Source organism: Thunnus thynnus, chromosome 6 (assembly GCF_963924715.1).
Source record: "Thunnus thynnus chromosome 6, fThuThy2.1, whole genome shotgun sequence".
NCBI classification, from domain to species: domain Eukaryota; kingdom Metazoa; phylum Chordata; class Actinopteri; order Scombriformes; family Scombridae; genus Thunnus; species Thunnus thynnus.
The window spans coordinates 24,591,722-24,608,078 of NC_089522.1; the positions used below are offsets into that span (position 1 = coordinate 24,591,722).

General features: G+C 43.4%; 1 protein-coding gene across 5 annotated transcripts in view; it reads right to left on the reverse strand.

Annotated features, from left to right (window-relative positions):
- LOC137184806 (synaptotagmin-2-like) overlaps positions 1–16,357 on the reverse strand; it is a 63,892-nt gene that overhangs the window by 12,821 nt on the left and 34,714 nt on the right. For 4 of the 5 annotated variants that reach the window (XM_067592835.1, XM_067592831.1, XM_067592832.1 and 1 more), the window contains 2 exons: positions 1,804–2,019; positions 1,300–1,460 (listed from right to left, as the gene is read on the reverse strand). In XM_067592835.1, the coding sequence (XP_067448936.1) occupies positions 1,300–1,460; positions 1,804–1,999 (357 nt within the window). In that variant the 5' untranslated portion in view covers positions 2,000–2,019. Of the gene's footprint in view, positions 1–1,299; positions 1,461–1,803; positions 2,020–7,494; positions 7,584–16,357 lie in introns of those variants that run through there. The other variant, XM_067592834.1, reaches the window with a different exon arrangement.

Here is a 16,357-nt window from a genome sequence, read left to right on the forward strand (position 1 = left end):
TGTTAGTGATCTCTAGTGAGTTGCTGAGTGCACTCGTCATTCAAAGGCTCAACCAAAGGATGAGTTTCATGTTCATTTCAAACCATATACATCTGCATTTAAACAGGTCTTTGTTCCATTGTTTTTTGCCAAATAATTGCAATCTCTATATATTCAAGACATAGCAGTTGGTGCGGCATATCAGTTCAGTGGATTTTGCGAAGCAGCTTAATCGCTCCCATAGATTCCTCAAGCACCCGCAGCACCTAAGCTTGCAAAAAACTAAGGAAGCCATAGCACTCATTGTCATCATCACTGCAATCCATCCCTCCAAGCCCAAGCCCACCCCCAACGCTTCCCCCCTGCCCTGGTCTGCGCTTACTTAGAGCGGCCAGAGAGGGGTGCCGCGTGCTATCAGACCTACCGTAGGCAGAGAAGTCCACCACAGTCAAGATACACGGAGCACACATAAGACACAAAGCAGGAAGGAGGAGAGCAGAGACAAAGGAAGAGATTGAACTCACAGCAGACACCAAAGAAGGGTAATCACAGCAAATGCAGTCAGCTACACTGTAGGGAGCGAGGAAAATGACAGATAGAAAAGCCTCCTCATTAGCACAATCATATCTTGTGCAGCAGGGCCGTTGTGCTTTAAGATAACTGCACTTTTAGATGTATTATATTGCCTTGAATATATGTAGTAAAATCATCAATCATTTATGTCAAATAATAATAATAACTACAAGCCCAAAACAATAGCATTGTGCTATGTATTAATTTTCATAATTACTCTTTAATGGCTGTGAAAACAATGTTTGGGCTGAACAGATTGAGAGTCATGTCATTTTCCACTCAAATCCCAAAGCACAAGTAAGAGAAAGAGCAACAATAACATTCATGACAAAATACAATAAATAACAAAAAAAAAAAAAGAAAAGAAAGAGAAAAACCAAAGATAATCATGGTGGGTAAAGACTGTTATTATCACCTGCGGAGAATACACTGACTGGGTTAGAAAGACATCAATAAGTTAAAGAGCCTAATGATCTGTAATCAAATACATTTACATGAATTTAACTTTATTCTTTCATTGTTACTGGACTAAAATGTGTAACATGGGAAATACCGCTCCAATGTACTGCTTGTTGTAAGTTTTTTGCCTGTGGCTACATGCATGTTTTCTAATATACTTTCAGCCCCAAAGCTGTTACATAATAGGTTCATAAACAGGTTAAAGCTGTCTGTGGTTTGCTTTGCTTCTGACACAGTGAAGGTGTGAAATCCCGCGGCTGTGACGCGAACTCCCACGGTGGAACATACCTCTCCCCCTTTCAGGTTCTTCATTCCCATGTCCCCCTTCCCCTTCTTGCCCTTCTTGTTCTTCTTCTTCTTGCAACAGCATTTCTTGATGATGCAGAAGCAGCATGTTAGAATGAGTAAAGCAGCGACCACGGCAATGGCAATGATGGCCCAGGACGGCACTGAGGAGAATATACAGACCAATGTATAGATGGCACAGTCACACCCACAGAAGAAAGAAGCAAATACTTTGACATTTGACCAACCAATCATTTAGCCTACTCCATATCATGTCCTGGGCCAAATATATTTAGTAAGAGGTGCTAGGTTAGCAATTAGATTGTCTGAAAATTTGATTTCTCTACCATTAGGAAGGGCAGCCAGTGATCAATACTGAATAAAGACATTATGAGGCTGCTGATGCCTGCAGCGAAAGAGAAAATCTAATTCCAAAATCATTGCTGAGAATCACATTAATACAAGTTGGTTGATGGGAACAGGTTTGGGGTTTGGTTGGGTACTCACGTGGGATCTTGTCGATCTCATTCAGGAACTTGTTTTTGATCTCGTCGAAGGCATCGTTCTTGTTGACTGGTTCGGTGGAGTTGTCAGCAGAGACTAATGCGACAGAGGCTGGAGTCACAGTCAAGGCACTGGCCCCCGTTGGCTTAGCAGCGACCATGGGCGTTGTCTGATGCTTGAACAAGTTCCACTTCGTCATTTAGACTGCACGCACAGTCCCTGAAAAACAGCATGAAATCACTGTCATTTAGAGAGGACAGCGCTCAGATAAACATGCGAGTATCCAACCGTCAATGACTTGTCGTCCCCCCCCCACCCCTCCTCCCTGCTGCACATTAGCAGCTGATTAAAGGGTTGAGTCATTCAGCCAGTTTTCATGTTTGTGGAGAAATTAAAACACACAGACACACAGAATTCAGGTTTGTTGTAATATGACCAAAACAATAAATTGATAACAGTGATAACACACAAATTTTGAAGTTCATAATAATGTCAAAATTTACTTGAAAACAATCAAAGAGGGAATGACTCATGGTCTATTTCCAAAAATAACTTTAACTTAACAGACTAAATGGATGAATAAGGTTTGGTGCATAGAGCTGCTTCAAGACTGGCATCTATATTAAACACCAAGCTCAGACAGTGAACTCTAAGTCTTCTAAAAAATTCTATAAATAATGAAAAGGGATCATAAGGTGGCTGTAGAAAGGTGTTAGAAAGGGTCGGCTGTTTGATCCCTGCCCTCCCTCTAGAAGTCTCCTTTAGTGAGATATTTCTCATTCACATTTTTCCTGATGTGTGTTTATATATAATAAAAAAGGGAAGTCACTTTGGACAAAATTGTCACGTAACTTGGGAACACTGGTGTAACATGCAGGTCATATTGGATGGGAAACAAATTATTTATCCTGCATCTGCTGATGGTGTTGAGAGAGTATATCTTCAAAAGGTACACATCTGCGCTAGTCTGTTCAACTACATCTGGAAGACTCATTGAGATCAAGATCTCCTTTACATGAGAGATCTGACAAATATTATTTAAAATATAAACAAGTGGAACTTCACAGTCCTCCAGAGAGAGTCTCTACTGCAGTTTGTTTGTTCTGCAGTTCATTGAGTGCATAGTGCAAAAGAAAATGACATGATGGAAATCCACTTGACAAGGTTTGCTGTCATACCCAAAAAAACTTTCAACATTCAAATCATTTCCACTTCAGTATTAAAATGTTTTGTTGACAGTACACACACACACACACACATACTCCACGGATATGTCATCCAGTCTCTGTTAGTTTAAACAGTATGACCAAGACAGTATGTTGTGTAATACACCCACACAGAAATCATGATCAGTCAAATCTTTTCTTCTTTTGCCAAAGGCAAATTTCCATGCATCCAAGTCACAAACAGAGAAACAATAAAAGACATCTGGAAGCACCTTGCCTGTGAAAAATGAAGCTGCTGGTGGGCAGAAATCCAACTAAATCCCACATACTGTATCTAAATTAACATTCAGAAAGGCACCTGTAATAACTAATTCCAGATTGTATCTTTAAAGCACATATAAATAAAGTAATTTTATGTTCCAAGAGAACCTCAGGTAATGCTCAACACATCTTATTATTTTCTTAATGAAGGTTGCTTCAATGTGAAACAGTGGTATATCTTTAAAGTGATGATTCATAAAGTAGAATTATATAAAAGCTCACTACAGGTAACTCATATTGGTAAACTGAAAATCATATTTAAATTGATAAATTGGACATACTGTCCACAATGCTTGTCTAAAGCTACGTTTACATTACAGGCTGAAATGGCCCAAATCCAATTTTTTTGCCACCAAGTGACTCAGATCAGATTTTTTCACGTAAAATGTTAACAAAGATCTGGGCCACTTGCATATGTCATCTTGGATTTGATTCAAATCCGATCTCTGGCTATGCGACCGCTGTCAGAACAATCAGATCGGAGTTCATGTGGTTTTTTTAACGTCTCACTTCTCTGCGCATGTCCATGTTGTCTGTTGTCATCATTCAGTCTCATTTGCTGGATAGTTATGGAGAAGCTTCTATTCAAGCCAAACTGGTAGGAACTTATCGTAGCCATGTCATCCATATTTATGATTGACTGTCACACAATGACGTTATTATTGTTATTCGTGTACGCATAGGGCTCACATTTCAGTTAAATCTGCACATGCGTGGCAGTTTAGGACCTCAATGATGTTCACACCAGAGCCGGACACATGTCACTTACAAACATGAATGTGAACCATCAAAACAAAAAAATCGGTTCGGACTAAAAAATCAGAATTGAGCATTAAGGCCTGTAATGTGAACATAGGCAGACAAGACAGGAAGTGCAAAACAACTGCAACAAACTTTTGGAAATGTATGATAAAGCTCTTTTTCTATGACTCAGCCCAGGGTTGAGCCTTTGTAACATTCAATCAATTTCCACTGAGGGGGTGCACAGGAATTCATTCTGTAAAATGATTGATCATGGCAGTCTGCACCACAGTCTGCCATTTTGCAGTGATTCTAACATTTATCACAGGGTTGTGAGGTCAGTGGACAATGATTTGAGATCAATTACCGACAATATTTATGAGAAATAACCATCAATCCTCAATTTATCATGCCTTTGTTTCATCTGGACGCCGCCCTGCACTCAAGCCAACAGTGCCTGACCAGGAAAGCTGTTTAAACCATACAAAGAAACAAAATGAACAACTACAAGCCATCCTCCAGTGGTGTTTCCACAGGCCAAACAAATGTTCAATCAGAGCTCTTATCGGTTCCAGAAATCACAGTGTGACAAGTGCAGCTGAAAGCAGCCTGCCGACAGAGTGATGAGTGCTCGGGCGAGACCGCGATTCAGAAAGCAGTGAAAGATGACAAGCATAACAAGAGTAGACTTCCGTTGTTGATTTTATTAAAGTGATGGTGATACGGGCAAAAAAGGAAAAAAAAAAAGGAATTTCCTATTTCTCAAGTGTCCATTCTTCAAGTTAGTGCCAGAGATGCTGCCTCTATTTATTGCTACATATAAATTATTTAAATTGAGGCTGGTAACGGGAAGGATAAGCTTATATTATTCAGGGCCAGAAGCAGTGTAGTCATCTTAAAATCTATGTGTCTAAAATAATGTGCTGCTCTTATGTAGGCTGATGTTACAAACGACCAACATCTTATGATAATATACTGGGAAGAGACCTGAAGTACATGCATTGTTCAGCATTGTTTTGAATTATTGAGAAAATTGAGAAAATGACTCAGAATCACTTTCACCCATCACACATCTGAAAATGAGAGTACTGCTTTATAAAACAGCAATCAGAGGTCTCGCTATCTCTGCTCTTTACTATACATAACTTTAGATATTGTGAGAATGTTAAAAGCGTCCACTTACATCTGAGGTTTATACGCATTTTATCCTGTTTGTCCCTAACATCAGGCCAAACCAGACCAATTAAATTAACACTCATGGATATGTGCTCAAGCATTTTATCTCTTCCACTCCGAGGGTGACAGTGAGGACGGACAGAGAGGACACAGACTTGCGCTATTGTTTTATGACAGCCATTAGTCCTGTTTCACAGCCAGCTCTTAGCACTCACTACAGACAAATCAACTATATAAACAGCTTTCTTTGGAGAATGCAGTCTTGCACTTTCAGAGCACACCTTTTACCAAGACTAACAGTCTACAGCCATGCTTGTAGCTCAGTGAGACTGCCCTTAGGCACAGCGGCTCTATTAGCCAAATGCTAATGCCCGTGTGCCAACATACGCACAATGACTAACATGCTGATGGTTCGCAGGTATAATCATCATCTTAATAAGGAAGGGGTGTCATTATATGCACATCATGGACTATTAGGAGACAGCAAACAATGGAAAAAGAGTAACACCTGCACACTCACTCCAAAGCTACAATTCAATCTTCTATCCCAAAAGGATCTTTGTCAAATCAATTTGGATTGAAACTAGTCTATTTGGATAAAAATTTGAATTGTGGCTTCGTACTAAGGGTGTAGGCATTACTCTCTTCCATAATCATCATCTTCACCATCTTAGTTTAGCCCGTTAACATGGTAACATTTGCTAATTAGCCCTCAAATTAAAATTTTGACCTGATGATGGTACAAGATGGAAAGTCTCCTGAGTGGGACATGAATGAGTACAAAATGTAATGGCAAAGCAACCAATAATTTCTGAGACATTTCACTACAAACCACAAATGCCAATCTAATGGTGGTGCTAGAGGAAAAGTCAGACCAAAGTAATGACCAAAATCAATGAATCCTCTGGGCTCCATGAATGTCTATTCCATACCATCGAATAACTGTTAAGATATTTCAGTCTGAACCAAAGTGGTTTACCAACCGACAGACTGACATTGCTATCCCTAGAGTGACGCAACTAGTACAGCTAAAAACCAGAGAGACCGAAACCATGCATATTCAGAAATTACTAGATACAATAGAGAGATACAAAGGTCCTACACTTAGAGCTTATATCAAGTTATTTTTGTCCTAAAGGGAAAAGAACTGGGACTCTGACTGGAAGGCCGCTTGTTCAATCCCTGAACCGACAGAATCAATTTCAGAAACCATCCCTGAGATGCCCTTGAGCAAGGCTCTTAACCCCTGTTTGCTCCAGTGGAAGTGCTCAGTGGCTTACAGATCAGACTGTGGTTGTACTGAGCAGCTTCCAGGTGAAAATGTGTGTAACTGTGTGAGTGTGGAGTAGGGTGTTGTGGAAACAAGAGCTGTCATGCTCAGAAAATTTACCCTGGATTACCCTGGACCCTGGTTTAAAAAAATGAGCTCTTATCCAATATGTGTTTCATGTAATACTGGATTACTGAGATCTGTGGGAGTTTTGATTTTCACCTCCCAACGTGCATCTCATTTCGCTAGCGTTACAGACATCAGAATAAGTTAAACCAAAATGGCTCTGCTCCACGGCCCACAGCAGCGCAGCTATGGGCATGATCTGGCCCTTATCACTAAACACACTACTCCGAGTTGGATGGGGATCAAGCACTTTTATCTTTGGTGTGCAAACAAACTGGGTGTAGCAACCTCACGTACTAACACGACAGTTTTACTGAAAATTTACTGAGATACATAAAGGTTAAATGTACCTCTTAACCTCTAGCAGCTGAGACATATGAGGGTGAAGGCAGATGGCTTCAATATTTGTAAAAGTCACAACTGCGGACTGGAGAAATTAGGGATATACTGTGTTTTCTGAGGGAATGTTTTAAAATAATTCAACCTGACATTTTTACATACATATGCAGTCTTTATGAATGTGCCACACAACTATTAGTAGGTTTTGTGATTGTTTGCTTATATTTTTTGAATCGCTGCAATTGCTTAAGCACTAGTGCCTACCTAGGGAAATAAATTCCAAAATCCTTCTCTTAGCTTCTTCTTCTTATCTGCACCTTCTTCTTTATGATTTGCGGTATAGTACAGACTTTTACCTTGATTTTTGGATGTCATACAGTACCATAATTTCACTACTTTGATATAATTTCTATAGTTTTGCAGCTTATTTAAGGATCTGACTTGTGTATAATTTATGCAATAAAAAAGAATATTAGCGATATTATAATTAGTAGGGAAATTTGGAAGAATACTCATGCATCATCATCATTAGAGAGAGAAAAAAGAGTCACTTACAAACACTCAAGTACACCTTCAGTCTAGATGCTCTTACTTAATTACCCCGCACCTGTCAAACTCTAATAATAGCAACTACATCTCCTCACTCTTACATAAATGCCGAAATTCTGCCTCCTCATCTGACGTCATGTATGTGATGACCCACAGACCACACAGCGTGACATCCTCCCCAGTGACGGGAAAACCCCCGCCTGCAGATAAGACAGCTCCATGTGTGGTGGATTGTGTTTATTGAGGGCTTATTAGCACCCAGGTCAGCTCCAAGAGAAAACAACCCAAGGAGAGTGAGCTAAAGTCAGGCAGCTGTTTCATTACACAACAACAAGTACCCTGAACAGCAATTAACAATCCACAGCCAGACGGCCAAGTCCTTTGTTTTCCCCCCGGTCCTGACAACTTGCCTCTATACCAGTTCACGCAGCTGTCTGCCAGTGGCCAATCTATACGTGTATCTGTGTGTGTGGCTGTGTGTTTAAATTTAAACTTGTATCTCCCTCCATACATGCAATTAAATGCAGCACATGGTTCTAAACCCAGAAACATCTTAATACTCAATTTCAAAATGGCTTCTGTGACTAAGGAGAAAACTGGTCATAGGGGTCATGTGACTGTAGCTCGGGGGCAACAGTCAAGAGCAGTGGGGCGGCAAATTAAGTATTGAATATTAGGCACTATGAAAAGGTTGTTGTATTCAAAGAGAAATGACAGCAATGGTTGCTTGCTTGTCACAGGCCACCAGAGGACCAGGGTCCTCAAAGATACAAAAAGCAATCTGAATAATGTGACCCCGATGAAATCATTTCAGCCCCCACTGAGGTCCTTGCCATCTGTGACATTACGGGTTATGTGTGGGCGGGTGGAGTGCCTGGCCTCCAGCTGAACTAGCTGTGCATCCCGTGCAGCTTCATTTCCTCTAAGTCTCACTGACTCACTATGATTGCTACTTCAGTAAACTGGGCTAGATTATTTAAAAATGTACAAGAAGTTATTGACTTCCAAGACTTTACATAATAGAGAAATTCTTAATTTGATCCTTTCAGATTCAGGCCAATGCAGCCTTTAAGCAAAGAGGTGTTTCTTTCACAGCGAGGCAGATTATCTCTTCCTGAGAAGTTCCATGTGTGTATGTGTGTGCTCTAATTTTGCATTTGCACGTTTCATGCTGAGTGACTCTTTCATCCAAATCCCATTGAGCTATTTTAGGTATGAGCCACGTTGCATAAGATATCGTGGATATCATATAAAGGGTAATTGTAATAAGACATCACACGCATCTCAAATTTATGATAAACACACTTGAAGAAAGGGGAAGAGAATATTAGCTTGACTGCGAGTGAGTCACAGCTGACCTCTGATCTCTCTGGACTTGATTTCAGCTGAAAAAAAAAACGTGTACTGGAACATTTAGAGAACACGGGGCATCATATTTTATTAGATCCATCAGACAGAGCATTGCTGTAGACAGATAGCTGAGCTGAGATGGTGGAGTTGTTTCAATTAGAGATAATGTGCAGCTTTGTTCCTGAACTCTTGCTCCTCTATGGTAATTCACTCCTGCTGAAATGGACTTGGGGCTCCCACAGTCATAATGGTCTCATTTTGGCCAAATTTTAATAGGATTACAGGGGGGATACTGTTGGCTGCATTGCTTGTTATTTACCACTGAAGGATGAGATACTGTATGGAACTTGGCCTGAGTTGGACCTAAGAGTATATTCAGTTGTATGAGCAGAAAAAAATCATTATAATGATATAGCAATTGTCATTTCTACAGCTATTCATTAAATTAACTCATTACTGATAAAGCCTTTGGAAAATGCTCTCCATTATTTACCTCAATGTAAATCAAAATATTGAGCAAAGAGGTGCCACTGATTATAAAGCATTTTGCATAAAGATATCCTGTATTCTATCTTCATCACTGGCACAAGTCAGTGTACCATCCTGCAGCTGAACACATTTCAGCTGGCATATAAATGTGTGGCAGAGACAGATTTCTGCAAGGTAGCCTACAAGTGTAGTTACAAAACACTTCCTCTTTTGTCATTTCATGGTAGAGAGCCAAGACACTGACAAAAGCTCTGGCAAATCCTAAAACACAGCACACTATGCAAAACATGTGCTAGAGCCAGATTCTGACACTCTTGACCAAAAGCCTACAAGTCTCCTGCCACAATACATCAATGAAAGAGAGCCAAGCATCTGTCAGGATACTGTAATTTGACTTAACTGTAATTCAAATCAACTGACAAGGCGCAGATAAAATCCTCCCAACTAGATTTGAAACAATTAGTCAATTAATTGATAAGTCGATCACCAGAAATCAATCTGCAACTATTTTGATAGTCAATTAAACCTTTCAGGGATTTTCAAAGAAAAAATGCCACACATTTTCTGGTTTCAGCTTATCCAATATGAGGATTTTCTACTTTTCTTTTTTTATATATAATTATTCTTTTTCACATATAATTAATATGAATTTTATATTTTATACAAAAGAAAAATTATGGTAATTTTTCACTATTTTCTGACTGATTAATCAATTAATCATTTAGTCTAAAATGAAGAAAATAATAAGCAGTTTTATCAATAGTAAAAATAGTAACTAATTCATCCCCTACCCCCAACTATCTCTCCTTTTATGGTATGTATGCTCCCTTACTTGAATCGATGTAAGACAATGTGCCAAACTTGCTGTCCTCCTAAGGTGAACCAAAAAACATTATGTATTTTAAGGCCAGTATTGTGGCGATACAGTTCTATGTAGTATGTGCTCTGCCCTCTAACAGGCTTCGCTATTGGTTTACCCGTCATGAGGCTCTGCCTTGGCATCTGCAGCACCCTCTCCTGATAAAGCCCCAGCACTCTTGTCGCTCGTCTCCTTTTTTCATTCAGCCACCTTCGAGAAGAGATCATCACTGCCCCCATCCGGTGTCACAGAAAACTCACCATCTTGGTCATGTCTGCTAACAAGACCTGCATATCCTGTGCTGCCCCTATGCTGCCGATGGACTCTCACAAGTCCTGCTTTTTCTGCCCGGGTTGATGGCATCAGGTGGAGACTAATTCCTGCGCTGCCTGCCTAGAGCTTCCCTGGGAAGAGCACGAGTGTCAGCTGGCCTTCACCAAGTTTGTCCAAAGCCTCCACGCCAGCCTGGCAGCAGAGGGCATGACGACTCGGTCCAAGCCATGGACCAACTACGACAAGGAGGTTGAGCATCATGTCTTTGAAAAGGAAGACTATGTGTCCCTCTTCAAAGACGACAACCTGCTGGCAGCCCACCGCTATCACCACTGAACAACCTGCCCGGCCTGTTCGAATTAGCCACTGACAGGATGGCGACACTGCTGCCACCTCAGCCACTTTCCAAGGCTCCCAACAAGGATTTCACAACAGGCCTCCTCGCCAAGCCCTGTGGGAGTCTTCATCCTCGTGTCATCTGTCCCAAGATGGAATCCATCTTCAACTACATGCAACATGAGTGGGCCTCTCCACTGACCGCTAAGCCCCTAGCAGTGGCTTATGGGCTGTATTCTACTGTTTAGGGCTCGGAATGCATCAAGGGAGTGCCTCCCATCGAGGATGCAGTCAGGGTCTGCCTCCTCCCCTCCACCTTCCTCTGGTCCAATGCCAGTCAGCCATTGCTCCCATCTGAGAGGGACAGAGTAATGGCCGGCTTCCTCGACCACTGTTATGCCAGTGCTGCCCAGGAGGTGGCACTGGCTAACAATATGGCTTTCCTGGCAAGATCTCTGGACCATCTCATGCACCAGACCAAGTTCATGCAATCCCGACAAGCCTTACAGCTCCAAGGGGAGATGGCGACCACAACACTACAGCGAAAGAGTGGCTTTCCAGCCAACACACCCCGCAGGTGAGTGTTTTTTCATCACACACCAGACCTAAGCTAGGAGACACAGTGAGGGATGCGGCAGCATCATTGTTAGCCTTAGCTATTTCTTGGCCCTTTCTATCATGGCCCCCTGTGTGCCCCCCCCCCCCCCGAGACGGGAAGGTCAGGACAAGCAGGCCCGTTCTAGCTCTTCCCACCGATCCCATTGCCCTGCCACTCACATACCATTACCTAGCATGGGTGAAGGCCTTTGTGGCCTTCTCTCAGCCTGGCTGGACAGGACTCTGTATAAGAGCTACAGATTGCAATTCTGCCACCAACCCCCTCCATTCAATGGCATACTTCAGACCTCTCTCTATATCCCTACCGAGAGGGCGGAGAGGGCAGCCTTGGAGGAGGAAAGAGCTGCAGTCCTCCGAAAAAGAGCCATATCAATGGTTCCCCACTAAGAGGTGCAGATAGGCTTTCTCTCCCGTATTTCTTGGTGTATAAGAAATAGGGGGGCATGAGACCCACATTGGACCTGCACGTTCTGAACAGCCACATTGCCCTTTCGTCCAGGTCTTCAATGACACCTCCTTGGCCAGTTGGGGTGGGACCCTCAATCAGGCCATTATGGGAGGCATGTAGTGGGGCACATGGGGTTGACCTCCCCCTGCTACATCAATCTGCTGGAATTCACAGCAGTGCAGAAGGTGCTGCGCCACTTGATGGTGAGGTCAGACAACACCACAGTGGTGGCCTATTCCCGGCTCTACACAGGATGGGGGTATCCATCTTGACCTGGACAGATTGCCATCTCTGCTCCCTGCCCGCCACGTTCCAGGGTCCCTCAACATGGGGGGAGACAGGATGTCCACTCGAGAGGGATCCATTCGAGGAGGAGTGGAGCCTCTCCCTGGACACAGTTGCATAGATCTGGCAACAGTTTGGACGACTGGTGGCCGACCTGTTCGTAAGCAAAGAGAACACCCAGTGTCCTCTCTGGTTCTCCCTGAGGACAACCGATGCCCCACCCCCTGTAAGGGGAGGACGCATTAGCACACCCAATTTGGCTCCCCGGCCTGCTGTATGCCTTCACACCCTTACAACTGATGATGCAGCTGCTCCACATGGTCCGGGTGCAGCATCTATCCGTGGTAGTCATGGCATCAGAGAGTCCACGTGCCAGTTGGTTCCCAGACCTGTTTCGACTAGTGGTGGCGGAACCGTGGTCAGTACTGGACCTGCCCACAGCTGCCCACAGCCTCATACATCTGATTCTGAGATGGCACCTCATCGTCTGGAGGTTGAAAGGGTGAGACTGGCTTAGGACTCCTGGTCGTGGTGGTCTCTATGATTCAGAAGGTATATGCCCCATTGGCATGTGTGGCTGGCGCCTGAGGGCTTTTTTCCCCCTTCCTCACACTGACGGGGAGGAAGAGCACCTTCACACTCTGTGCCCCGTGTGTGCACTCTGCTGTTATGTGGAGTGCATGGTGGCTTTCAGGAAGTCTGACCAGTTGTTCATCTGCCACAGAGGTTGGGCTTAGGGGGCCCCTGCGTCAGTGCAACGGCTCACTCACTGGATCTGTGATTGGCATCACTTCCTCTATGGCGCTTTTCCGGAGTGTCTCTGTGGAGGAGATCTGTTTGGCCACCTCCTGGTCTTCCACTTCAACCTTGTGCAGACATATCTCAGGGACATGACTGCTGGGTCAGTGTCTCATTCAGTGCTTGGTGCGCTGTCTGGGGGAACCTCGTCTGGAACAGACTGAGGTGTTTTTTGTGGTTGTGGCTTGGTTCTGATTAGTGTTGGTTTGGGCCAAGCTGGGAGTACCTCTCATCCCTAACGGCCTTTTCCTTAGGTTTTAACCAATAGTGAAGCCTGTCAGAGGGCAGAGCACATACGACATAGAAATAGTATACCTGGATGTAACTCCAGTTTTGTGAATATGTGCGTAGCCCTCTAACTACAAGCCCAGCTGGCCCCAGTTGTTTGTTGCTGAGTTTCAAAGGGAGACAAGCAACGAGAGCACTGGGGTTTTATGGGGGGGAGGGTGCTGCGTGGGTGTTACCCTCCGATTGAGCAGTGAGTGCAAAGACATTTTTCTCTCCTTGTGGGGGGTAGACCAACAGTGAAGCCTGTTAAAGGGCTATACACGTACTCATAGAACTGGAGTTGCATCCAGGTAACTACTATTTTTTCTGCATGGTGATCTCCACAACAACAAACAACAAGGTGAAAGACAGATACACATTCACTCAGTCACTGATCTCCCACACAGTCAGTAGAACTGCTTATGCAACCATCTAGGACAGGACATTTACTGAGGCATCAAACCCCTGTGTTTTGCCTCAGGGCTGTACAAATACTCACGATGCACACATACAGAATGCAAACGTCCATGAGAAAAGACTGTGACTGTCAATCAGAGATGTCAATGTGGCTATTCTACCTTCATGTCAACAAAATGCAATTAGTTCAGGAAATCCTGCTAGTGCCACCACTAATCTGAGGGCAGCAACTGAGATAAGGATGTCAAAAAGGAGCCATGCACATTATCTCATAAAGAGAATTAGAGAAAAGCCTCTACCTCATATATCTCATTGTGTGCTGGCCCAAAGGACGATCCAGAGAGGGTCATTCACAAACCTGCATGTGTAGATAAAACAATGCTTATTCTCACCTGCAGCTGAATGTGACTCAGCTATTATCAGGAGGGATCCTTGAAAAGGAGGTGGGAGGCGCCAGAGTTTGAATGCTGAGCGAGGAGCTGCAGGGATCATTTACAGCCAGTTGCCATACATCCTCCCTCTCCCCCTCAGCACAACCCCTTTCCCTGTCCCCTGATAGGTCGATTAATAATTCTGTTACAGAGATAGTGACCCAATCTGCATGTAAGGCTGTGTGGAGGAGAGGGTTTCTGCAGAACTGCAGATAGGCCACATCTACTGACATTCTTATATTAAAAAGGAAAATGTGTAGAGAGTGAGAACACAAAATCTCTTTTCAAGTTAGGAAATCATCCACCGCGACTGCCGTAGGAACAGACATTTTAGGAAATACAGTTAGATGAGAAGATAGATAACACTCTCATGTTGGTCTGTTGAATATAGCCCGCAATCAGTTAGCTTAGACTTAAACAAAGACTGGAAACAGGGGGAAACAGCTAGCCTGGCTCTGTCCAGCTTTAACAAAATCTGCCTACCAGCACCTTTAAAGCTCACTACTTAACAAGTTATATCTGGTTTGTTTAATTCTGTACATAAAAAGTCCAGCGACATCTGTTCTATGGCGGGTTATGTGCCGGACTATTTTTTGGCTCTGAGCAGTTGCCAGGCAACCAGTGGAGACTCAAGGAAGTTGCTGCCACATAAACCCTGAAATACTGAATTGTCATTTTTACAGTACACTTCAGTATTTGTACGGATTAAACAAACGAGGTATGACATATGAACTAGAAGCGGTAATGATATACGTTGGCATTTTGTTGTTACCATTGGACAGAGCCAGGCTAGCCTTTTCCCCCTGTTTCCAGTTTGCTAAGCTAAGCTAACTGGCTGTTTGTGGTAGCTTCATGTTTACAGCTTGATTCCACTGGGCGCATCTGTGCCGAGTTCCAGCAGGAACTTATTGTGGCCACTCTAGTGAATACTTGTGATCCCACCAGACACGTACTGCATTTCAGAAACGTCCCTCTCCACTCCGCTCCACTAAACATTTGTGCCTAGTCTATTTTTGATGGAAGCTATGTCATTGCTGAGTTTCAAAGGGAGATGTGCAACCAGAAGTTATTTGTCACCATGGACGATGAGATTCATCTTGAAAGTGGAATATCACAAGATTTTATGACACCACTGCTGCCATGACTGCTCTAGTCCCTGGCCTGTCCCTATCCTCTCCAGGTAGTGGGTTGACTTTCTTCGCTCTGGCGCTATGGGAGCAAAACACTCAGCTTCTGAAATGCTCACGGTGGGGTATGACGCCGTGTGGAGGATGGAACAATACCTAGTCACAGCCAGAATGTGGTGCAATCAAGGTGTCGCTGTACAGGCATGACGTATCAAACTTTTCATCTAACTCTCTGTCATTGAGCGAATTAGGGCATTTCCTAAAATGTCACACTGTTCCTTTAAACTAACCGCTGAATATATGTGTAAATCTTAATGTAAATTTAAAGGTTTTGCAGTGATATTGGAAGCGTTACACAAAACATCTCCAGTATGATGAAACGCACTGAAAATGATTTCCCTCATTCTCTACAGAAAACTGTCACCCTGATCCGTGGTATGCTCTCTCTGCACCATCGCAAATCCTCTCCTCCAAGATGAGGCTGAGAAGGAGGGACAAAAAATTTGCAGCTGAAATGTGACAACAAAAGTCGGCATGTTTTTTTCACCCTCTGAAGATTAAAGAGTGGCGAGAGTGCCCTGTCAGCACAGCAGGATGCTGTGACTGGTGACAGCGCCTGACCATTTAACACTGAAGCTCTCTGCCAGAAACACACCATCACATGGGCAGGGGCCAGGACTGGGAAGGCTCCGCTCTCACCTGGAGTGAGAAGCTGACAACAGCTGAGCAATCACAATGATGGCTGTGCTAATGTGTCAGAGGGAAAAACATTCACTCTTTCTCAGAGTCCAATATGGCTAGCTTTGTCATTTTTTTATCACACTTCGGCTTTTGGAATATTTTAAATGCAAGCAGAGAAGAAATATTTCTACCTACAGTAATGAAGCAGCAGGAAGTAGGAAGACAAGGGTGATGTGGGTGCAAGAGGGCACACCCACTCAAGCAATACACTCTAGGACAGGATACAGGCTGCACAGTTAGAATAAGCCTCTTTTCTTTCTCTTCTTCTTTGAGCACTCCATCATTCGGGCACCAGCTGCCTTCTTGGAAGGAGCCCACAGAAAAAAAAGAAATAAGATTGGTGAACTTCAAAGCATCCTCTCATTTTTCTAGTTATGTATGAGAGACTCGGAGAGTATTTCTCAGTGTGAGTGCCACTGGGAGCGGCAGC